Source organism: Oncorhynchus nerka, linkage group LG2, assembly GCF_034236695.1.
Source record: "Oncorhynchus nerka isolate Pitt River linkage group LG2, Oner_Uvic_2.0, whole genome shotgun sequence".
In the NCBI taxonomy this organism is placed as follows: domain Eukaryota; kingdom Metazoa; phylum Chordata; class Actinopteri; order Salmoniformes; family Salmonidae; genus Oncorhynchus; species Oncorhynchus nerka.
Genome location: NC_088397.1, coordinates 13,425,803 through 13,449,252, shown reverse-complemented (window position 1 = coordinate 13,449,252; position 23,450 = coordinate 13,425,803). Strand labels below are relative to the sequence as shown.

Genomic DNA, 23,450 nt, shown 5'->3' with positions numbered 1-23,450 from the left:
TACAGGAACGGGCCACCGCCTTGATGTTAGTTGAGAACGACAGGGTGTTGTCCAGGATCACGCCAAGGTTCTTAGCGCTCTGGGAGGAGGACACAATGGAGTTGTCAACCGTGATGGCGAGATCATGGAACGGGCAGTCCTTCCCCGGGAGGAAGAGCAGCTCCGTCTTGCCGAGGTTCAGCTTGAGGTGGTGATCCGTCATCCACACTGATATGTCTGCCAGACATGCAGAGATGCGATTCGCCACCTGGTCATCAGAAGGGGGAAAGGAGAAGATTAATTGTGTGTCGTCTGCATAGCAATGATAGGAGAGACCATGTGAGGTTATGACAGAGCCAAGTGACTTGGTGTATAGCGAGAATAGGAGAGGGCCTAGAACAGAGCCCTGGGGGACACCAGTGGTGAGAGCACGTGGTGTGGAGACGGATTCTCGCCACGCCACCTGGTAGGAGCGACCTGTCAGGTAGGACGCAATCCAAGCGTGGGCCGCGCCGGAGATGCCCAACTCGGAGAGGGTGGAGAGGAGGATCTGATGGTTCACAGTATCGAAGGCAGCCGATAGGTCTAGAAGGATGAGAGCAGAGGAGAGAGAGTTAGCTTTAGCAGTGCGGAGCGCCTCCGTGATACAGAGAAGAGCAGTCTCAGTTGAATGACTAGTCTTGAAACCTGACTGATTTGGATCAAGAAGGTCATTCTGAGAGAGATAGCGGGAGAGCTGGCCAAGGACGGCACGTTCAAGAGTTTTGGAGAGAAAAGAAAGAAGGGATACTGGTCTGTAGTTGTTGACATCGGAGGGATCGAGTGTAGGTTTTTTCAGAAGGGGTGCAACTCTCGCTCTCTTGAAGACGGAAGGGACGTAGCCAGCGGTCAGGGATGAGTTGATGAGCGAGGTGAGGTAAGGGAGAAGGTCTCCGGAAATGGTCTGGAGAAGAGAGGAGGGGATAGGGTCAAGCGGGCAGGTTGTTGGGCGGCCGGCCGTCACAAGACGCGAGATTTCATCTGGAGAGAGAGGGGAGAAAGAGGTCAGAGCACAGGGTAGGGCAGTGTGAGCAGAACCAGTGGTGTCGTTTGACTTAGCAAACGAGGATCGGATGTCGTCGACCTTCTTTTCAAAATGGTTGACGAAGTCATCTGCAGAGAGGGAGGAGGGGGGGGGAGGGGGAGGAGGATTCAGGAGGGAGGAGAAGGTTGCAAAGAGCTTCCTAGGGTTAGAGGCAGATGCTTGGAATTTAGAGTGGTAGAAAGTGGCTTTAGCAGCAGAGAGAGAAGAGGAAAATGTAGAGAGGAGGGAGTGAAAGGATGTCAGGTCCGCAGGGAGGCGAGTTTTCCTCCATTTTCGCTCGGCTGCCCGGAGCCCTGTTCTTCAGATTGTTAAGATCAAATCAAATTAAATCACATTTTATTGGTCACATACAAGTGTTCAGCAGATGTTGTTTCAGGTGTAGCAAAATGCATGTATGAAACAAAGCAGGATCAAGGAGTTAGCCTGCTAAATTTTCTAAGTATATATATATAAATATATATATATATTGCCAGTCAAAAGTGTAGACACACCTACTCATTCCAGGGTTTTTCTTTATCTTTACAATTTTCTACATTGTAGAATAATAGTGAAGAAATCAAAATAACACATGTGGAATCATGTAGTAACCAAACAAGTGTTAAACAAATCAAATTGTATTTTATATTTGAGATTGTTCAAAGTAGCTACCCTTTACAATGATGACAGCTTTGCCCACTCTTGGCATTCTATCAACCAGCTTCACCTGGACTGCTTTTCCAACAGCCTTGAAGGAGTTCCCACATATGCTGAGCACTTGTTGGCTGCTTTTCCTTCACTCTGCGGTCCAACTCATCACACATCATCTCAATTGGGTTGTGGTCAGGTGATTGTGGAGGCCAGGTCATCTGATGGAGTATTCCATCACTCTCCTTCTTGGTAAAATAGCCCTTACACAGTCTGGAGGTGAAAAACAAATGATAGTCCCTCTAAGCCCAAACCAGATGGAATGGCGTATTGCTTCAGGATGCTGTGGTAGCCATGCTGGTAAAGTGTGACTTGCATTCTAAATAAATCCTCGACAGTGTCACTATCACAGCACCCCCACACCAACAATCCCCAATATATTTGTTTGTAAATATATATATACAGTGGGGCAAAAAAGTATTTGGTCAGCCACCAATTGTGCAAGTTCTCCCACTTAAAAAGATGAGAGAGGCCTGTAATTGTCATCATAGGTTCACTTCAACTATGACAGACAAAATGAGGACCATTTTTTTTTTTTATGGATTTATTTGCAAATTTGGTGGAAAATAAGTATTTGGTCACCTACAAACAAGCAAGATTTCTGGCTCTCACAGACCTGTAACTTCTTCTTTAAGAGGCTCCTCTGTCCTCCACTCGTTACCTGTATTAATGGCACCTGTTTGAACTTGTTATCCGTATAAAAGACACCTGTCCACAACCTCAAACAGTCACACTCCAAACTCCACTATGGCCAAGACCAAAGAGCTGTCAAAGGACACCAGAAACAAAATTGTAGACCTGCACCAGGCTGGGAAGACTGTATCTGCAATAGGTAAGCAGGTTGGTTTGAAGAAATCAACTGTGGGAGCAATTATTAGGAAATGGAAGACATACAAGACCACTGATAATCTCCCTCGATCTGGGGCTCCACGCAAGATCTCACCCCGTGGGGTCAAAATTATCACAAGAACGGTGAGCAAAAATCCTAGAACCACACGGGGGGACCTAGTGAATGACCTGCAGAGAGCTGGGACCAAAGTAACAAAGCCTACCATCAGTAACACACTACGCCGCCAGGGACTCAAATCCTGCAGTGCCAGACGTGTCCCCCTGCTTAAACCAGTACATGTCCAGGCCCGTCTGAAGTTTGCTAGAGAACATTTGGATGATCCAGAAGATTGGGAGAGTGTCATATGGTCAGATGAAACCAAAATATAACTTTTTGGTAAAAACTCAACTCGTCGTGTTTGGAGGACAAAGAATGCTGCATCCAAAGAACACCATACCTACTGTGAAACATGGGGGTGGAAACATCATGCTTTGGGGCTGTTTTTCTGCAAAGGGACCAGGACGACTGATCCGTGTAAAGGAAAGAATGAATGGGGCCATGTATCGTGAGATTTTGAGTGAAAACCTCCTTCCATCAGCAAGGGCATTGAAGATGAAACGTGGCTGGGTCTTTCAGCATGACAATGATCCCAAACATACCGCCCGGGCAATGAAGGAGTGGCTTCGTAAGAAGCATTTCAAGGTCCTGGAGTGGCCTAGCCAGTCTCCAGATCTCAACCCCATAGAAAATCTTTGGAGGGAGTTGAAAGTTCATGTTGCCCAGCAACAGCCCCAAAACATCACTGCTCTTGAGGAGATCTGCATGGAGAAATGGGCCAAAATACCAGCAACAGTGTGTGAAAACCTTGTGAAGACTTACAGAAAACTTTTGACCTCTGTCATTGCCAACAAAGGGTATATAACAAAGTATTGAGATAAACTTTTGTTATTGACCAAATACTTATTTTCCACCATAATTTGCAAATAAATTCATTAAAAATCCTACAATGTGATTTTCTGGATTTTTTTTCTCATTTTGTCTGTCATAGTTGAAGTGTACCTATGATGAAAATTACAGGCCTCTCTCATCTTTTTAAGTGGGAGAATTTGGATAATTGGTGGCTGACTAAATACTTTTTTGCCCCACTGTACATACATATTCATACACACATATAAAATATATGCATATATATATAGTTTCCTTTATTCTTTTCCACTAACCCTACCACCCTTCCCCTAATTGGAGTAAACTATTGAACAACAACACTTAGGCTTCTAAGTGTGTGTGTGTGTGTGTGTGTGTGTGTGTGTGTGTGTGTGTGTGTGTGTGTGTGTGTGTGTGTGTGTGTGTGTGTGTGTGTGTGTGTGTGTGTGTGTGTGTGTAACACTATTACAGGGTCCTGTGTAAACTCAGTTGAGGGTGGGAACTGCAGCGATAGTCCTAGGAGGGTCCTGTTGGGAATTCCTGGCATTCCTGACACGACATACACACACACACACACACCCACACACGCACACACACAGCTGTGTTCCTGACATTGGAGCAAGCAACTTCCTAGTTCACTCCGCAGCCTGTTTTCTGTAATCCACCCACCCACCCTCTCTCCTCTGCTCCCTCTACCTCACCCTTCACATTGTTATTCCTACCATTCCTTTCCATACATCCTACACCCTTCTTACTGCCCTCCTTCCTTCACCTCTCCCTCCCCTCCCCTCCCCTCCCCTCCCCTCCCCTCCCCTCCCCTCCCCTCCCCTCCCCTCCCCCCCTCTCTTTCTCCCTCCCTCTTCTCCTTCAGTTATAATGTTGTTCTCTTCTCCCAGAAGCCCGAGGCTCAGCACAGATGTTCTTGTTTATCTGAACTTTATCTCCCCTCCCCCCCTCCCCCTCCCCTCCCCTCCCCCCCTCCCCTCCCCTCCCCTCCTCCCCTCCCCTCCTCCCCTCCCCTCCCCTCCCCTCCCCTCCCCCCTCCCCTCTCTTTCTCCTTCTCCTTCTCTTCTCCTTCAGTTATAATGTTGTTCTCTTCTCCCAGAAGCCTCGAGGCTCAGCACAGATGTTCTTGTTTATCTGAACTTTATCTTCCTCCCCTCCTTCCCTGCTTCCCTCCTCTCTTCCTCCCCTCCTTCCCTCCTTTCCTCCTCTCTTCCTCCCTCCTTCCCTCCTTCCCTCCTCTCTTCCTCCCCTCCTTCCCTGCTTCCCTCCTCTCTTCCTCCCCTCCTCCCCTCCTTTCCTCCTCTCTTCCTACATTGTTTGTGCCGTGAATCAGTGTGTGTTTGTGTGTGTGTGTGTGTTATATTGTTTGTGCCGTGAATCAGTGTGTGTGTGTTACATTGTTTGTGCCGTGAATCAGTGTGTGTGTGTTACATTGTTTGTGCCGTAAATCAGTGTGTGTGTGTTACATTGTTTGTGCCGTGAATCAGCGTGCGTGTTTCTTTGTGTGTGTAGTGCGAGGTTAGAGGATAGGGTCTCTTCCGTTCTCATCAGGCCATGTTTCCATAGTGTACACACACAACACACATACACACACACACACACACATACACACACACACACATACACACACACACACCACCTAATGTCTCTGGTGTTCCAATGGGTGTATTGTTATATGAAACCTCCATGATGTCACCTCTCCCTTCCTTTCCCTCAGGCGACCGGACTGTGTGTGTGTGTGTGTGTGTGTGTGTGTGTGTGTGTGTGTGTGTGTGTGTGTGTGTGTGTGTGTGTGTGTGTGTGTGTGTGTGTGTGTGTGTGTGTGTGTGTGTGTGTGTGTGTGTGTGTGTGTGTGTGTGTGTGTGTGTGTGTGTGTGTGTGTGTGTGTATCCTGTCTCTCTTACAGTATGTCACAGGGGTCATGTCATCCCACATGCGACAGAGAACTCCCTCTCTTCTTTCTGTCTACCGTTCTGTTGTTTTTCCATCTGAAACGTGTGGAACGATACAAGGTTCTAATATAGTACCCCTGAGAGAGATATTCTATTATTTTCCTTTGGGATCTTTCAGAGGCGTTCTGAACTGGACATAAGACATAAACACACTCAGAGAGAAAGACTCACGTCAGGAAACACACACACCTCTCTCCCTCTTCTCTTTCTCTCTTTGTGTAGGGTGCAGGGCCATGTTGGAACAGTGAAGTCATCTGTGCCAGGGTGGAACCGCCCCCTTTCTGCCCCTGCTACCCCTTCTCAGAGAGAGAGAGAGAGAGAGAGAGAGAGAGAGAGAGAGAGAGAGAGAGAGAGAGAGAGGAGAGAGTGAGTGAGGAGAGAAAGAGAGAGTGAGGAGAGAAAGAGAGAGAGAGAGAGAGAGAGAGAGAGAGATATAGAGAGAGAGAGAGAGCGAGAGAGAGAGATAGAGAGAGGAGAGAGAGAGAGAGAGGGAGAGAGAGAGAGAGAGAGAGAGAGAGAGAGAGGGAGAGAGAGGTGCTTCACTAGACAGAGAAACTGAATGTGTTTTTACTGAAGAGAGAGTCATGAGTAACAAACATAATTGTGCTGGGCAGGTCTAGTTGCCGTGGTGAAAGGCTCCTCCCCTTTGGGTGTGGGAGAGATTTTAAGCTCTGGGGCAAAAGCACTGCTGCTTTTCTGACTCAGAAAAACAAGGGAGGGAGGGAGGGGGAGGGAGAGGAGAGAGAGAGAGAGAGAGAGAGAGAGAGAGAGAGAGAGAGAGGCTGCCTGAGGAAAGGAAAAGGGGTGGGGACGGCAGAGGGTGAATGCAGGAAAGTTTTGCTTCGTAGCAACAAGTTGGAGAAACTCAGCAAACTGCAACAAAAATCCTCAGCCAGCTCGACAGCAAAGCAAACAGCGTGGGACTGAACACACACTCCCACTCCCACACAGGTCGAGGAGAGAGAGCAGAGCTTTATTCCACGGTGTGTGTGTGTTAGCTAGCACATTAGCCAGCCACGTTAGCAATGTGTGAGGACGCAGTCCAAGCAGAGAGGAACAGCATGGTGAGCAGCACCCACGAGAGCCAGGACCTGATGGTCCCCAGCCTCAACCAACCCTCCCCCAGTCACAGCCTCTCCCAGCTGGGCACAGGAGCTCCTGGAGGAACCACCACCAAGGAGGGGCCACTAAGCCCAACACTGACCCCAGGGACGGGCCCGGTTAACGCCATCACGGTGCTGACCCTCCTGGACAAACTGGTCAACATGCTGGACACGGTTCAGGAGAACCAGCACAAGATGGAGGAGCGTCAGGTGGAGATGGAGGGAGCGGTGATGGGGATCCAGACAGACATGACCAAGCTGTCCAAGAGCCACACACACACCGCCAACACCGTAAGCAAGCTGCTGGACAAGAGCCGCAAGGTGTCCGTCACCATGAAGGAGGTGAGTGGAAGATGGACGGGTGGATGAGTGGGAAGAGACAGACAGACAGATCCATAGATAGATTGTATAGTGTTTGTCTGATCACTGTGTGTCTCCAGGTGCGCGACAGGATGGAGCGACAGGCTGGACAGGTGAAGAAGCTGGAGGCAAACCACTCCCACCTGCTCAAGAGGGACAACTTCAAAGTGCTCATATTCCAGGTGACACGTGTGTGTGTGTTTGCATGTGTATGTGTGTGTGTTTGTGTGTGTGTGTGTGTGTGTGTGTGTGTGTGTGTGTGTGTGTGTGTGTGTGTGTGTGTGTGTGTGTGTGTGTGTGTGTGTGTGTGTGTGTGTGTGTGTGTGTGTGTGTGTGTGTGTGTGTGTGTGTGTGTGTGTGTGTGTGTGTGTGTGTGTGTGTGTGTGTGTGTGTGTGTGTGTGTGTCTGCCCAAGAGGGACAACTTCAAAGTGGCCATCGTCAAGAGTAGAAAATGGATGGGCGTGGGGGATTAACAGAGGTATTGAGGGATCAAAGGTTATTGTTGGGGGCGGGGTGTGGTACTGTAGAGCAGTGGTTACCAACCGGTCGATCTTCAAGGCATTCCTAGTCAATCATGAAACATTTCTGTAGAAAAGCCAATGATGACGGCTTGCGCTCATTGTTTTACTTGTTGTGCTGTTGGCGGTAGGTGCACTTAATTCAGAAGCCCTGCGCACCGGGTGGGCAAAGTGGTCCCATTTTGAACCCTTTAATGAAAAGACAAACTTCGCCTACCCGAGTTCTGTGGCTTAACCGAGTGTGCCTACTGTGCTGGCCAATCGGATAGCTCAAATCACTGTGACTACAGCTTCCAACGACCAATGCCACAGCAAAGTTTGATACTAGCCAATGTAAGATTTTATCACTTTTAAGACAATGACCAGAGAGAGACTTTCAGAAAAAACAGCAAAGAGCTGCTGTTTCTATGAGTGACTTTTTATTCTGGACTGTCAGCACAGTTTTTATGAGTGACTTTTTATTCTGGACTGTCAGCACTGTTTTTATGAGTGACTTTTTATTCTGGAATGTCAGCACAGTTTTTATGAGTGACTTTTTATTCTGGAATGTCAGCACTGTTTTTATGAGTGACTTTTTATTCTGGACTGTCAGCACTGTTTTTATGAGTGACTTTTTATTCTGGACTGTCAGCACTGTTTTTATGAGTGACTTTTTATTCTGGAATGTCAGCACTGTTTTTATGAGTGACTTTTTATTCTGGAATGTCAGCACTGTTTTTATGAGTGACTTTTTATTCTGGAATGTCAGCACTGTTTTTATGAGTGACTTTTTATTCTGGAATGTCAGCACTGTTTTTATGAGTGACTTTTTATTCTGGAATGTCAGCACTGTTTCTATGAGTGACTTTTTATTCTGGAATGTCAGCACTGTTTTTATGAGTGACTTTTTATTCTGGACTGTCAGCACTGTTTTTATGAGTGACTTTTTATTCTGGAATGTCAGCACTGTTTCTATGAGTGACTTTTTATTCTGGAATGTCAGCACTGTTTTTATGAGTGACTTTTTATTCTGGAATGTCAGCACTGTTTCTATGAGTGACTTTTTATTCTGGACTGTCAGCACCGTTTTTATGAGTGACTTTTTATTCTGGACTGTCAGCACAGTTTTTATGAGTGACTTTTTATTCTGGACTGTCAGCACTGTTTTTATCAGTGACTTTTTATTCTGGAATGTCAGCACTGTTTCTATGAGTGACTTTTTATCCTGGAATGTCAGCACTGTTTCTATGAGTGACTTTTTATTCTGGAATGTCAGCACTGTTTCTATGAGTGACTTTTTATTCTGGAATGTCAGCACTGTTTTTATGAGTGACTTTTTATTCTGGAATGTCAGCACTGTTTTTATGAGTGACTTTTTATTCTGGAATGTCAGCACTGTTTTTATGAGTGACTTTTTATTCTGGAATGTCAGCACTGTTTTTATGAGTGACTTTTTATTCTGGAATGTCAGCACTGTTTTTATGAGTGACTTTTTATTCTGGACTGTCAGCACTGTTTTTATGAGTGACTTTTTATTCTGGAATGTCAGCACTGTTTTTATGAGTGACTTTTTATTCTGGAATGTCAGCACTGTTTCTATGAGTGACTTTTTATTCTGGAATGTCAGCACTGTTTCTATGAGTGACTTTTTATTCTGGAATGTCAGCACTGTTTCTATGAGTGACTTTTTATTCTGGACTGTCAGCACTGTTTTTATGAGTGACTTTTTATTCTGGACTGTCAGCACTGTTTCTATGAGTGACTTTTTATTCTGGACTGTCAGCACTGTTTTTATGAGTGACTTTTTATTCTGGAATGTCAGCACTGTTTTTATGAGTGACTTTTTATTCTGGAATGTCAGCACTGTTTTTATGAGTGACTTTTTATTCTGGAATGTCAGCACTGTTTTTATGAGTGACTTTTTATTCTGGAATGTCAGCACTGTTTTTATGAGTGACTTTTTATTCTGGAATGTCAGCACTGTTTTTATGAGTGACTTTTTATTCTGGAATGTCAGCACTGTTTTTATGAGTGACTTTTTATTCTGGAATGTCAGCACTGTTTTTATGAGTGACTTTTTATTCTGGAATGTCAGCACTGTTTTTATGAGTGACTTTTTATTCTGGAATGTCAGCACTGTTTCTATGAGTGACTTTTTATTCTGGAATGTCAGCACTGTTTCTATGAGTGACTTTTTATTCTGGAATGTCAGCACTGTTTCTATGAGTGACTTTTTATTCTGGAATGTCAGCACAGTTTTTATTCAACACTCCTATTTTATTCAACACTCCTACAAAACATGAAACATGATTTTCTCTACTTCCACTGGTGCTGCAGCAGCAATGAATGAGTAGCCAAGTGAATCGATGCCCTGCGTTTTATTATTATTAGAAACTCCTTATGTCTATTTTAATATCAAGGAATATTTCACTTTCTCTGGTCATAGGAGCAACATGAATTTGTGCAGATGTGGTGTGACTCGAGTTTGGCCATCAGGTGGAAGACGGTGTCCCCTCTCTCTGGTCAGACTCACTGGAGGAAAGGAAGGAGAGATCAGGGACCGTGAGAGGCTGCTGCTCTCTCCCTCCCTCCACTGAGACTAACGCCATGTTCAAAACAACTAGAAACTGGGAAATCTCAGACTTCCGACTTCAGTACGTCTCAGACTTCTGTCTTACCTGAAATCTGTTTAACCTAATCTCAGACATCCCACTTCACAACTGGGAACTCAGAATAAATTAGATCCGAATGAGGAAAATAGCTTTGAACGGTCATCCAACTCAGAATTCCAAGTGGGAAACTCGGGCATCTTTCTAGAGCTCTGACTTTCCCACCTGAAGATGACGTTATGATTTGACCTTGTTTTTTTAAGAATCCCAAGTTGTCCTGAAAGCCCCATGACAGATAGAGGTCCCATCAGTCCAGTCATATAAAGAAGCAAATTATTAGCAAATTATTTCCATTTATGCTCAGCTGTGCCTCACAAATGCTACACCAACTGATCTATTTTCTATCAAAAGTAAAATGTTGTAATATAATATGGTCTGAGAAGAACAATATTGGCAGGCCAGACATATAGTCAATATGCTGTGATAATGTATCAGGCCAGACATATAGTCAATATGCTGTGATAATGTATCAGGCCAGGCATATAGTCAATATGCTGTGATAATGTATCAGGCCAGACATATATCCAATATGCTGTGATAATGTATCAGGCCAGGCATATAGTCAATATGCTGTGATAATGTATCAGGCCAGACATATAGTCAATATGCTGTGATAATGTATCAGGCCAGGCATATAGTCAATATGCTGTGATAATGTATCAGGCCAGACTTATAGCCAATATGCTGTGATAATGTATCAGGCCAGACATATAGTCAATATGCTGTGATAATGTATCAGGCCAGGCATATAGTCAATATGCTGTGATAATGTATCAGGCCAGACATATAGTCAATATGCTGCGATAATGTATCAGGCCAGGCATATAGTCAATATGCTGGGATAATGTAGCAGGCCAGGCATATAGTCAATATGCTGTGATAATGTATCAGGCCAGGCATATATCCAATATGCTGTGATAATGTATCAGGCCAGGCATATAGGCAATATGCTGTGATAATGTATCAGGCCAGGCATATATCCAATATGCTGTGATAATGTAGAAGGCCAGGCATATATCCAATATGCTGTGATAATGTAGCAGGCCAGGCATATAGTCAATATGCTGTGATAATGTATCAGGCCAGGCATATAGTCAATATGCTGTGATAATGTATCAGGCCAGGCATATAGTCAATATGCTGTGATAATGTATCAGGCCAGGCATATATCCAATATGCTGTGATAATGTAGCAGGCCAGGCATATAGTCAATATGCTGTGATAATGTAGCAGGCCAGGCATATATCCAATATGCTGTGATAATGTAGCAGGCCAGGCATATAGTCAATATGCTGTGATAATGTATCAGGCCAGGCATATAGTCAATATGCTGTGATAATGTAGCAGGCCAGGCATATATCCAATATGCTGTGATAATGTAGCAGGCCAGGCATATAGTCAATATGCTGTGATAATGTATCAGGCCAGGCATATAGTCAATATGCTGTGATAATGTATCAGGCCAGACATATAGTCAATATGCTGTGATAATGTATCAGGCCAGGCATATATCCAATATGCTGTGATAATGTAGCAGGCCAGGCATATATCCAATATGCTGTGATAATGTAGCAGGACAAACCTCATTCATTCACAACAGTTTTTATTAGGTTAATATTTTAATTATGAAGTCATGTTTAAAATCTGAGTGGTAGATCTCGGTTAACATTTTGAGAAAGTGATCTTGATTCAGTAAAGGTTGGTGCCCAATGCTTTATAGCATGAGACTGTGTGAGTGAGTTTCCACTCTTATCAGCCCGCAGGATAGTCGGCTGAAAATGACAAGATTAAAACAAGGAGACAACGGAGGGGGAGAGGGGATCTGTCATGTCTTGTGACACTGAGATGGATTCTGTTATCAATAACACACTAGCATTCTAATGGAGGGTGGGGTTGCTCAGGCGGCCCTTTGTGTGAGTTTGTGAGATCCTGTATCCTGTGTGTGTGTGTGTGTTTCTCTTATTGTGTGTGTGTTTGTATTTCATAGCCCGGAGCCCAGACTCAATTATCCCATGAACACATGAACAGAGAGAGAGAGAGAGAGAGATGGGAGGGAGGGAGAGGGAGGGAGAGAGAGAGAGAGAGAGAGGGAGAGAGAGAGAGAGAGAGAGAGAGATGGGGGAGAGAGAGAGAGAGAGAGAGAGAGAGAGAGAGAGAGAGATACATTTTGTCTTACTCACGCATGTCGTTTCAGTCTAAACTTTGGAAACCTCAAAACTGTTTTCAAGGGAAACCCTCTCTGAAGAGGGAAAGCCTGTCTGATTCACCACTGAACAGTGTGTTTGTGTGAGTGTTGCCGTGGCAGGGTGGGGCTGCAGAAGGGAAGAGAGCAGGGAACAAGTGAGGACCTAACGGTCGGAGTTAGATATAGAGGTTTGGTGTGTGTGTGTTAGGGTTTGGTCTCTTGCTCAGCCAGAGGAAAATCACAGTGTTAAGAGTGTGAGTGAGACTTCTAGCACAGTGGAGGGTTTTAATGTTACATTTTTTGTATTATACGCATAGGGACATAGGCACGGGCACGCACTAACACACACATACGCACACAGACACACACACACACACACACACACACACACACACACACACACACACACACACACACACACACACACACACACACACACACACACACACACACACACACACACACACACACACACACACACACTGGTCTTGCATAAACAGCATCTTTGGAACAGATATACACATTTCTTCACTTTGGCAACTCTCTCTCACTCTCACTCTCACTCTCACTCTCTCCCTCTTTCTCTCACTCTTTCTCTGTCTCTCACACTCAACCCCTCTCCCTCTGTCTCTCTCATCTACCCTCCCTCCCCCTCCCTCCTCTGTTATTAATAGAATAGACTAGAGGCTATGATAACCTCTGGCAGCATCAGTGTTATGAATGTTTGAGTGTCTCCTACAGTACAATGAGCCATCACTCACTAATAGTGTTCTTCCAACAGTCTAGTAAACTCAGTCTGGTAAACTCAGTCTAATAAACTCAGTCTGGTAAACTCAGTCTAGTAAACTCAGTCTAGTTAGTGCTCTCTTTCTCCCTCTCTCTCCCCATCTCTCTCTCCCTCTCTCTCTCTTTCCCCCTCTCTCCCTCTCTCTTTCCCTCTTTCTCCCTCTCTCTCCCCCCTCCCCTCCTCTCTCTCTTTCCCCCTCTATCTCCCTCTCTCTCTCCCTCTCTCTTTCCCTATCTCCCCCTCTCTCCCTCTCTCTTTCCCCCTCTCCCCCTCTCTCTCCCCTCTCCCCTCTCTCTCTGTCTCCTTTTGCAGTAGTGTTATGAGAGCAGGATACTGTATTTTTATTCCCATGCCCTAATAAGGCTGTCTGATCTCCTCCAGGGAATACTCGTGTCTGTAAGGAGACTAGAAGAAAATAAGAAAGAGAGTGAGAGAGGAGGAGCGTGAGGAGAAAGAAAGATTGGAGAAAAAGAGAGGCGGGGAAAGGTGTCTGAGAGTTTTGGTTCTCTATGGTCTCTGTAGTTCAATCCTCATGGGTGTCATTCTGATAACACAACATAACAAAACAAAACACACAGAGACTTTCCATTACAGTCACGTGATAGATGGACAATGTAAAGGAAACTATGTCTATCTCATTTCACTGAAGCTCAGGTTTGTAGACACCAACAGAAGTGAGGAGTGAGGGAGTTTGGTTCAGGTTTGTAGACACTAACAGAAGTGAGGAGTGAGGAGTTTGGTTCAGGTTTGTAGACACCAACAGAAGTGAGGAGTGAGGGAGTTTGGTTCAGGTTTGTAGACACCAACAGAAGTGAGGAATGAGGGAGGTTGTTTCAGGTTTGTAGACACCAACAGAAGTGAGGAGTGAGGGAGTTTGGTTCAGGTTTGTAGACTAACATAAGTGAGGAGTGAGGAGTTTGGTTCAGGTTTGTAGACACCAACAGAAGTGAGGGATGAGGGAGGTTGTTTCAGGTTTGTAGACACCAACAGAAGTGAGGAGTGAGGGAGTTTGGTTCAGGTTTGTAGACTAACATAAGTGAGGAGTGAGGAGTTTGGTTCAGGTTTGTAGACACTAACAGAAGTGAGGAGTGAGGGAGTTTGGTTCAGGTTTGTAGACTAACAGAAGTGAGGAGTGAGGAGTTTGGTTCAGGTTTGTAGACACTAACAGAAGTGAGGAGTGAGGGAGTTTGGTTCATGTTTGTAGACACTAACAGAAGTGAGGAGTGAGGGAGTTTGGTTCAGGTTTGTAGACACTAACAGAAGTGAGGAGTGAGGGAGTTTGGTTCAGGTTTGTAGACACTAACAGAAGTGAGGAGTGAGGGAGTTTGGTTCAGGTTTGTAGACACTAACAGAAGTGAGGAGTGAGGGAGTTTGGTTCAGGTTTGTAGACACTAACAGAAGTGAGGAGTGAGGGAGTTTGGTTCAGGTTTGTAGACACTAACAGAAGTGAGGAGTGAGGAAGTTTGGTTCAGGTTTGTAGACACTAACAGAAGTGAGGAGTGAGGGAGTTTGGTTCAGGTTTGTAGACACTAACAGAAGTGAGGAGTGAGGGAGTTTGGTTCAGGTTTGTAGACACTAACAGAAGTGAGGAGTGAGGAGTTTGTGCCACATTCGGTCTTCAACGAGGTCCGGAGAGCCGCACTGAAAATGTGCTATATTTTCTCACTGTCAATTCTTTATTTATTATTGTCCTCTAAACATCATTTTGGGAATTTTGATGCTCCCTGACTGTCCATCTTTAATTTAGGTGATTATCAGTGGTGATTATCAGTGGTGATTATCAATGAGCTGGACACAGTCAAGAAACTGCATGAATGTAGGTCCATTATCATTTCTACAGTTTCCATTTGGTTTTTGTCCATTTAAAGTATATTGAGTTTGTTTCCCCCGTCAGAATATATGTATTTTTAAATAATGCGTACACACGCGGGCCGAATTGACCCCCTTGTATGTTTGACACCCCTTCACTAGACCACCCCCAGACCACTGGATGGGCCAGTCTAAGGGGCACCCAGCCCCATTCCTCTGGGTGTGGGCAAATACCAGAGGGGTGTGTGAAATAGTGGACAGTGTCTGTTCTAAAATCCATGAGGGAAATACTGTAACCTCGTTAGTACAGGTTTTACAAAACAAGTGTGTGTGTGTGTGTGTGTGTGTGTGTGTGTGTGTGTGTGTGTGTGTGTGTGTGTGTGTGTGTGTGTGTGTGTGTGTGTGTGTGTGTGTGTGTGTGTGTGAACAATGTTTTGAGGGGTCATTCCTAGGAGAGAGATGTGATTGGTTGAAACTGTGTGTGTGGTTACTAACCATGCAGAACGAGGAATGTGGTTTGCCCCATCAGTAAAGTTTCACAACTTCATCCCCTCTCTCTCTCTCTCTCTTTCTGCCCCCCTCTCTCTCTCTCTCTCTCTCTTTCTGCCACCCCCCTCTCTCTCTCTCTCTTTCTGCCAACCCCCTCTCTCTCTCTCTCTCTCTCTTTCTGCCACCCCCCCTCTCTCTCTCTCTCTCTCTCTCTTTCTGCCACCCCCCTCTCTCTCTCTCTCTTTCTGCCACCCACCCCCCTCTCTCTCTCTCTCTCTCTCTCTCTCTCTTCTGCCACCCCCCCTCTCTCTCTCTCTCTTTCTGCCACCCCCTCTCTCTCTCTCTCCCCCTTCTCTCTCTCTCTCCCTCTCTCTCTCTCTCTCTCTCTCCCCCTCTCTCTCTCTCTCTCTCTCTCTCTCTCTCTCTCTCCCCTTCTCTCTCTCTCTCTCTCTCTCTCCCCTTCTCTCTCTCTCCCTCTCTTTCTGCCCCCCCCCTCTCTCTCTCTCTCTCTCTCTCTCTCTCTCTCCCCTCTCTCTCTCTCGCTCTCTCTCTCTCTCTCTCCCTCTCTCTCTCTCTCTCTCTCTCTCTCTCTCTCTCTCCCCTTCTCTCTCTCTCCCTCTCTTTCTGCCCCCCTTCTCTCTCTCTCTGTCTGCCCCCTCCCCACTTCTCTCTCTCTCTCCCTCTCTTTCAGCCCCCCCCTCTCTCTCTCTCTCTCTGTAATAGAGTACATTATTATCACTATCAGCACACACAAAGCAGAGCTATGGACACACCCACACACAGTGAGATACAAAAGTTGTCATTGTGTTGGTCTCGTGACCTGGCTGATAGAGAGCATGGCAGGACTCTCTTGCCCCCTCTCCCTTTCTCTGTCTGTTAGCGGTCGTTCAAAGGCTAGTAGGATTGTTGACCACTACTCTCTCTACACTCAGAGATAAAAAGGTGCTATCTAAGAACTTAATAAAAGGGTTATTCAGCTGTCCCCATAGGAGAACGCTTTGAATAACCCTTTTTGGTTCCAGGTAGAACCCTTTTGAGTTCCACGTAGAACCCTTTACACAGAGAGTTCTACATAGAACCCAAAATAGTTCTACCTGGAACCAAAAATAGTTATCCTATGGGGGACAGCCAAGGAACCCTTTTGGAACCTTTTCTTTAAAGAATGTACTTTCCGGCCTCCCGGGTGGCGCAGTGGTTAAGGGCGCTGTACTGCAGCGCCAGCTGTGCCATCAGAGTCCCTGGGTTCGCGCCCAGGCTCTGTCGTAACCGGCCGTGACCGGGAGGTCCGTGGGGCGACGCACAATTGGCCTAGCGTCGCCCGGGTTAGGGAGGGCTTGGTCGGTAGGGGTGTTCTTGTCTCATCGCGCACCAGCGACTCCTGTGGCGGGCTGGGCGCAGTGTGCGCTAGCCAAGGTGGCCAGGTGCACGGTCATTGGTGCGGCTGGTTTCCGGGTTGGATACGCGCTGTGTTAAGAAGCAGTACGGCTGGTTGGGTTGTGTATCGGAGGACGCATGACTTTCAACCTTCGTCTCTCCCGAGCCCGTACGGGAGTTGTAGCGATGAGACAAGATAGTAGCTACTACAACAATTGGATACCACGAAATTGGGGAGAAAAAGGGGTAAAAAATTTTTTTTTAAAGAACAAAAAAAAAAGAATGTACTTTCCATCTCTACTCCTCCTTAGCTCACATCTTTCTGGTACACACACACACACACACACACACACACACACACACACACACACACACATAACAGCTGTTTTCTATCATCTGTGCTGAGGACCAGACACTGGAATGTGTGACAGATTAACGTGTGTAGGTGTGTGTGTCTCTGTGCTCAAAAAGTAACGCCTCTCCAGTCCATATGCCCAGTCGTATTAATGTGATGGATCCATTACATTGGTAATAACACAAGGCAATAATATGCTGATACATATGACAACACACACACACACACACTCACCCTGCTTTAACACAAACACTGTTAGGTAGGCGGACATCTGGGCTCTCTCACTCCTCTTAGCTAGGGGAGGAGGTACTGTACCTTGACTCTGACTGGTACAGTGAGGTAGCAGTAGCAGGCCTGTCATGCATGTGTTCACTGGAGGAACCACACCTTATAGGCAGCACAGGGAAACCTAGAGTAAAGCAAAACACTCTCTCTCTCCTACTCTCTCTCTCTCCTACTCTCTCTCTCTCCTACTCTCCTACTCTCGAAATGTCTCTGGATGTAATTAGCATCTTGGTGGCAGCTGCATTGGCAAAAGGAATGTCTGTGTTTCATTGGTATAACGTGTTTTGACTTGTGTAGGTGTTGACACATGTAACACAAGAATAACAGGTTTCCAACTGAAGTTAGCTAAATTACAGTGACAGAACTCTGATAATGCTACGCTACTGTATGCTATTACTTAATATCATGGAACACCTTGGCTTGGCTTGGCTTGCCAATTTCGCTTCTGTCAGACTGTTGAGTGATTGATCGGTTGTAGATAGTGTTGATGTTGTGTGTATCTGGGAACTTGGGACTTGGAAATATCTGAATCAGTGCGTTCAAGAATACTGGGACTTCAAGGAAAAATGGTCATCCAACTTGGGATCATCCTAGAGCTCCAACTTCGCTGATCTGAAGATCACTGACCGGTGTCTCCAGTGTCCTAGACTCTTACAGTAGCTGTGGGAGCCAGCTAAAACACACACGTTACAACTAAAGGTAAGGCTAAGAGTAGCAGCTAAAGGCAGCTAAATGAAATGTAGCTAAGGGAAGCTAAATAAACTAAGGGAAGCAAAATAAGCTACGGGTAGCTAAATTAAGATGAGGGTAGCTAAGTGAAGCAAGTTTGTGTGTGTGTATGCGTGTGTGTGCGAGGACAAACTTATACCCACAGATATTATGGAACATTCTGAGTTGTAAACTTTCTATACACTGTATAGGCCTGGTATAAGAGAAGTGGGAGATATATACAGTACTGGAAACCTTTTCAGAGGAGAGTGAAGAGTCAATTCCATGACCATTACTCACTTCACAAGCTAGACTTGTCCAGTCTGCGGAGTGTGTCAGAACTGTACTATTTTCTAAGAGTATTAAATACACAGCCCTCAAACTTTATCTTGCAAAAACAGATGTTGCATTTCCTCCACAACTCCCTACTGCATTTTACATGTGTGTGTGCGTGCGTGTGTGTGTATGCATGTGCGTGCGTGTGTCCAGAGTAATTGTTGTTAAGGTCAAATGTGCAGAGAATAATACTTTGTTATCTGAGGTTGGGTTGTGGTGCCTGAGGAAGACAGATGTTCTCCAGGGTGTGTGTGTGTACGTATGTGTGCATGTGTCTCTCCTCTTCTCTCTCCCTTATCACTTCTCCCTCTCTCTTCTTCTCTCTCCTCCTCTTTCCTTTCCCTCCCTCTCTCCTCTTCTCTCTTCTCCTCTTTCCTTTCCCTCCCTCTCTCCTCTTCTCTCTCCTCCTCTCTCCTTTCCCTCCCTCTCTCCTTCTCTCTCCTTTCCCTCCCTCTCTCTTCTCTCTCCTCCCTTCCCTCTCTCCTTTCTCTCTCCTTTCCTTCCCTCTCTCCTTTCTCTCTCCTCCCTCCCTTCCCTCGCTCCCTTCCCTCCCTCCCTCCTCTTCTCTCTCCTCCTCTCAGGGTTTTTCCCATGTCCAGCATTTGGTGGAAACTCTGAGTGCTGCCTCGCCTTAGCTTCCCTCCCCTGTGTGTGTGTGTGCGTGTGTGTGTGTGATGCCTTGGCTTCCCTCCCCTGTGTGCGTGCGTGTGTGTGTGCGATGCCTTGGCTTCCTTCCCCTCTTCTTCGACATTCCTTTGCCTTTATGATTGTTCCCAGCAACCGTGTGTGTCCTGCTTTAATGTAGAGCTACATGATATCTTTGTGATAAAGTTTCCAGCAGAATATCCCCCCCCCTGTGTGTGCATCCTTCCCGTGTGTGTGTGTGTGTGTGTGTGTGTGTGTGTGTGTGTGTGTGTGTGTGTGTGTGTGTGTGTGTGTGTGTGTGTGTGTGTGTGTGTGTGTGTGTGTGTGTGTGTGTGTGTGTGTTACGTCGGCCATTTTGTGAAATGTCATTAGGAATGTAACAATGATTAGTGACTGTATGTAGATGGTATGTGTTCATGGTTTACACAAATCCAATGATTCCATAACTCAATAGGCCTATGTAGTTCCCCACCACCACGCGTCACCACAGAAGGTTTTCAACGTTAATAGGCCTATGTAGTTCCCCACCACCACACGTCACCACAGAAGGTTTTCAACGTTAATAGGCCTATGTAGTTCCCCACCACCACACGTCACCACAGAAGGTTTTCAACGTTAATAGGCCTATGTAGTTCCCCACCACCACACGTCACCACAGAAGGTTTTCAACGTTAATAGGCCTATGTAGTTCCCCACCACCACACGTCACCACAGAAGGTTTTCAACGTTAATAGGCCTATGTAGTTCCCCACCACCACACGTCACCACAGAAGGTTTTCAACGTTAATAGGCCTATGTAGTTCCCCACCACCACACGTCACCACAGAAGGTTTTCAACGTTAATAGGCCTATGTAGTTCCCCACCACCACACGTCACCACAGGAGGTTTTCAACGTTAATAGGCCTATGTAGTTCCCCACCACCACACGTCACCACAGGAGGTTTTCAACGTTAATAGGCCTATGTAGTTCCCCACCACCACGCGTCACCACAGAAGGTTTTCAACGTTAATAGGCCTATGTAGTTCCCCACCACCACACGTCACCACAGAAGGTTTTCAACGTTAATAGGCCTATGTAGTTCCCCACCACCACACGTCACCACAGGAGGTTTTCAACGTTAATAGGCCTATGTAGTTCCCCACCACCACACGTCACCACAGGAGGTTTTCAACGTTAATAGGCCTATGTAGTTCCCCACCACCACACGTCACCACAGAAGGTTTTCAACGTTAATAGGCCTATGTAGTTCCCCACCACCACACGTCACCACAGGTTTTCAACGTTAATAGGCCTATGTAGTTCCCCACCACCACACGTCACCACAGAAGGTTTTCAACGTCAATAGGCCTATGTAGTTCCCCACCACCACACGTCACCACAGAAAGTTTTCATACATCAGAAGCAGTCCAGAGTAAAGCTGAGTCTTCAGAATGCCAGCTACTGTATATATCTTTAACCGAAAGATCGCTGGTTCAAATCCCTGAGCTGACTCGGTGAAAAATCTGTAGATGTGCCCTTCAGCAAGGCACTTAACCCTAATTGCTCCTGTAAGTCGCTCTAGCTGGAATGACAACAATTTAAAAATGAAAAATCTCCTGGCCTCAATCCCAAAAGAATGGGAAAAAAATTAACAAGCGGAACTTTCCCTTTAAGATACCACTTAACCACTTACTCAGTCTTACAGGCTTGATAATATTGGCGTTGGGTGGAAACTAATAAGTAGTGTAAAAAAAATCACAAGGTTCTGTTATGGCTCAAAATGGCCAGAAACAAAGAACGTTCTTCTGAAACTCGTCAGTCTATTCTTGTTCTGAGAAATGAAGGCTATCCAATGCGAGAAATTGCCAAGAAACTGAAGATCTCTTTCAACACTGTGTACTACTCCCTTCACAGAACAGAGCAAACTGGCTCTAACCAGAATAGAAAGAGATGTGGGAGGCCCCGGTGCACAACTGAGCAAGAGGACAAGTACATTAGAGTGTCTAGTTTGAGAAACAGACGCAACACAAGTGCTCAACTGGCAGCTTCATTAAATAATACCCGCAAAACACTAGTCTCAACGTCAACAGGATCCGGGATGCTGGCCTTCTAGGCAGAGTTGCAACGAAAAAGACATATCTCAGTCTGGCCAATAAAAATAAAATATTAAGATGGGCAAAAGAACACAGACACTGGACAGAGGAACTCTGATTAGAAGGCCAGCATCCCAGAGTCGCCTCTTCACTGTTGACATTGAGACTGGTGTTTTGCGGGTACTATTTAACGAAGCTGCCACTCATCACAAGTTCTATTCTGGTGTTACCATGACAACTCACCCGTTAGTTTGGAGTGTTAGCGATGCAAGGACATTTCTAAGTGACCCCGAACTTTTGAATGGTATTATAAATGTGACACACTCCTAAACTATTAGCTATTAATAAAGATAATTAAAGATAGCAACACACCACATCTGTTTTGAATGATGAACATACTGTTCATGAGTTCCTTTCTCTAACTTCTTATCATACACTTTCCTTTTTACACCTTCTCATTCTCTTTCTCTCCTTCCCTACTTGTCTACCTTCCTCCCTCTTCTCCTTCTCCCTCCCTCTTCCCTCTCTCTCTCTGTAGGAGGAGAATGAAATCCCAACCAGTGTGTTTGTCAAGGATACTGTTCCTTTCCCCCGTGAAGCTGAGGAGGGGGAGGAGCCCACCGCCGTCATCGACGCCAACCGCTCCACGGAGGAGGGGCTTCACACCATCGACCTATCCTCGGACGAGGACGTAGGGCTGGAGGCGGACCTGGACGAGGTGGGAGATGACGTATACGAGCTAGCCGGAGAGCACACAGACAAATCCCGCACGGATAAGTTTAAACGCTCTAGTCTAAAGAAGGTGAGTGATGGAGAAAACCGGCATTAGGGGTCAAAGTCTATGGGTGAGAGGTTAGGGGTCAAGGTCATGTTCTGTGGCCATGTAGCGTTTTCAATGCTGACTATTGATGTATTGCAGAGCTTAAGATCAGGGGTCGGAGGTTAGGGGTAAGGGTTAGGAGATTTCCTGCTATGTACTGACTGCATGGTATTGCACAATGTATTGCAGGTGGACAGTCTGAAGAGGGCCTTCTCCAAAGCGAATATAGAGAAGAAGATGAACAAGATTGTGTCACAGGAGAAACGAGAGAAGATGAAGAAGAGCCTGACACCCAACCACCCAAAGAGTTCCTCCTTCAAAGTGTCCCCTCTCACGTTCAGCATCAAGAAGGTCAGTACACACACACACACACACACAAACACTCACACTGTTGTGGATTTATCTGACATGACTACATCCTGCTGTAACAGAATCGTAAGTCTGAGGGCCAACCTGAAGCTGAAGCAGAGGTGGAGACCTCATCCCAGACCGGGGTCTCGCCTACTGCCGTGGCCTCCATTGAGATCTCCCCGCTGGCCAGCCCTGATGAGGAGGTCCTCTTCACCGAAGTGCACTCCCAACTGGCTCCAGGGCTGGAGGAGTCCAAGGCTGAGGCTTTGGAGATGGAAGAGGTGGCTGTCAGTGAAGTTCCAGAATCTGACGAAATTCCAGAATCCAACGGTTTTTCTGATTCCAAACCGTTCCTAGAATCCGACGTTCCTGAGGCGGATGTGGATCTGTCGGTTATGACGGAGGGAGTGAGGGAGGAGTACACTCTCTCTGCCACGCTCCCACATGATGCCTTCCATTCTATCTCGCCCTTCGATGAGGAAGACAGGGAGGAGAAAGTGCAGAGGGAGAAAGAGTAGGAGAAGGAAGGAGAGAAAGAGTAGGAGAAGGAAGGAGAGAAAAAGTAGAAGGAAGGAGAGAAGAAAGTGTAGAAAGAGGTGGAGGAGAAGGAAGAGGAGTAGGAGAAGGAGGGGAGACTTGTGGAAGAGGAGGCCCAGCTGTCAAAGTCCCCTAAAACACACACACACAAAATAAATACACCTATACCTATTCCCTAAAATACTTCCCCATTCCCACTCCCACACTCTGCCCATCATCCTCTAAAAAACTCAGACAGACCCTCTGTTCAAAAACACACACCCACACCCACACCCACACCCACACAATTACAGTTCATGTCTGTGTGTCTTCCTGTATGTCATTGTGTGCAATCTATGTGCTTGCATGTGTGTGTGTGTGTGTGTGTGTGTGTGTGTGTGTGTGTGTGTGTGTGTGTGTGTGTGTGTGTGTGCGTGTGTGTGCGTGCGTGCGTGCGTGCGTGCGTGCGTGCGTGCGTGTGTGTGTGCGTGCGTGCATGTGTGTCAGGGGCAGATGTCTGTTTCACATGTGAAAAAGGATGATGAAGTTGTTAAAAAGGTATAATTATCTTCTTATGCTACTGCTTAAAGTTTAAACCTAAACCTATATTTGTGTATGTAAGATGATA

The 23,450-nt window shown here is 46.1% G+C and overlaps 1 protein-coding gene across 1 annotated transcript; it reads left to right on the top strand.

Annotated features, from left to right (window-relative positions):
- The first annotated feature begins 6,382 nt into the window (after positions 1 to 6,382).
- cavin2b (caveolae associated protein 2b) lies at positions 6,383 to 22,923 on the top strand. The gene is made up of 5 exons (XM_065023397.1): positions 6,383 to 6,903; positions 7,002 to 7,103; positions 21,674 to 21,937; positions 22,145 to 22,306; positions 22,387 to 22,923. The coding sequence occupies exons 1-5, from the start codon at positions 6,484 to 6,486 to the stop codon at positions 22,822 to 22,824; spliced, it is 1,386 nt and encodes a 461-aa protein (XP_064879469.1). The 5' UTR covers positions 6,383 to 6,483; the 3' UTR covers positions 22,825 to 22,923.
- Positions 22,924 to 23,450: the final 527 nt, after the last annotated feature.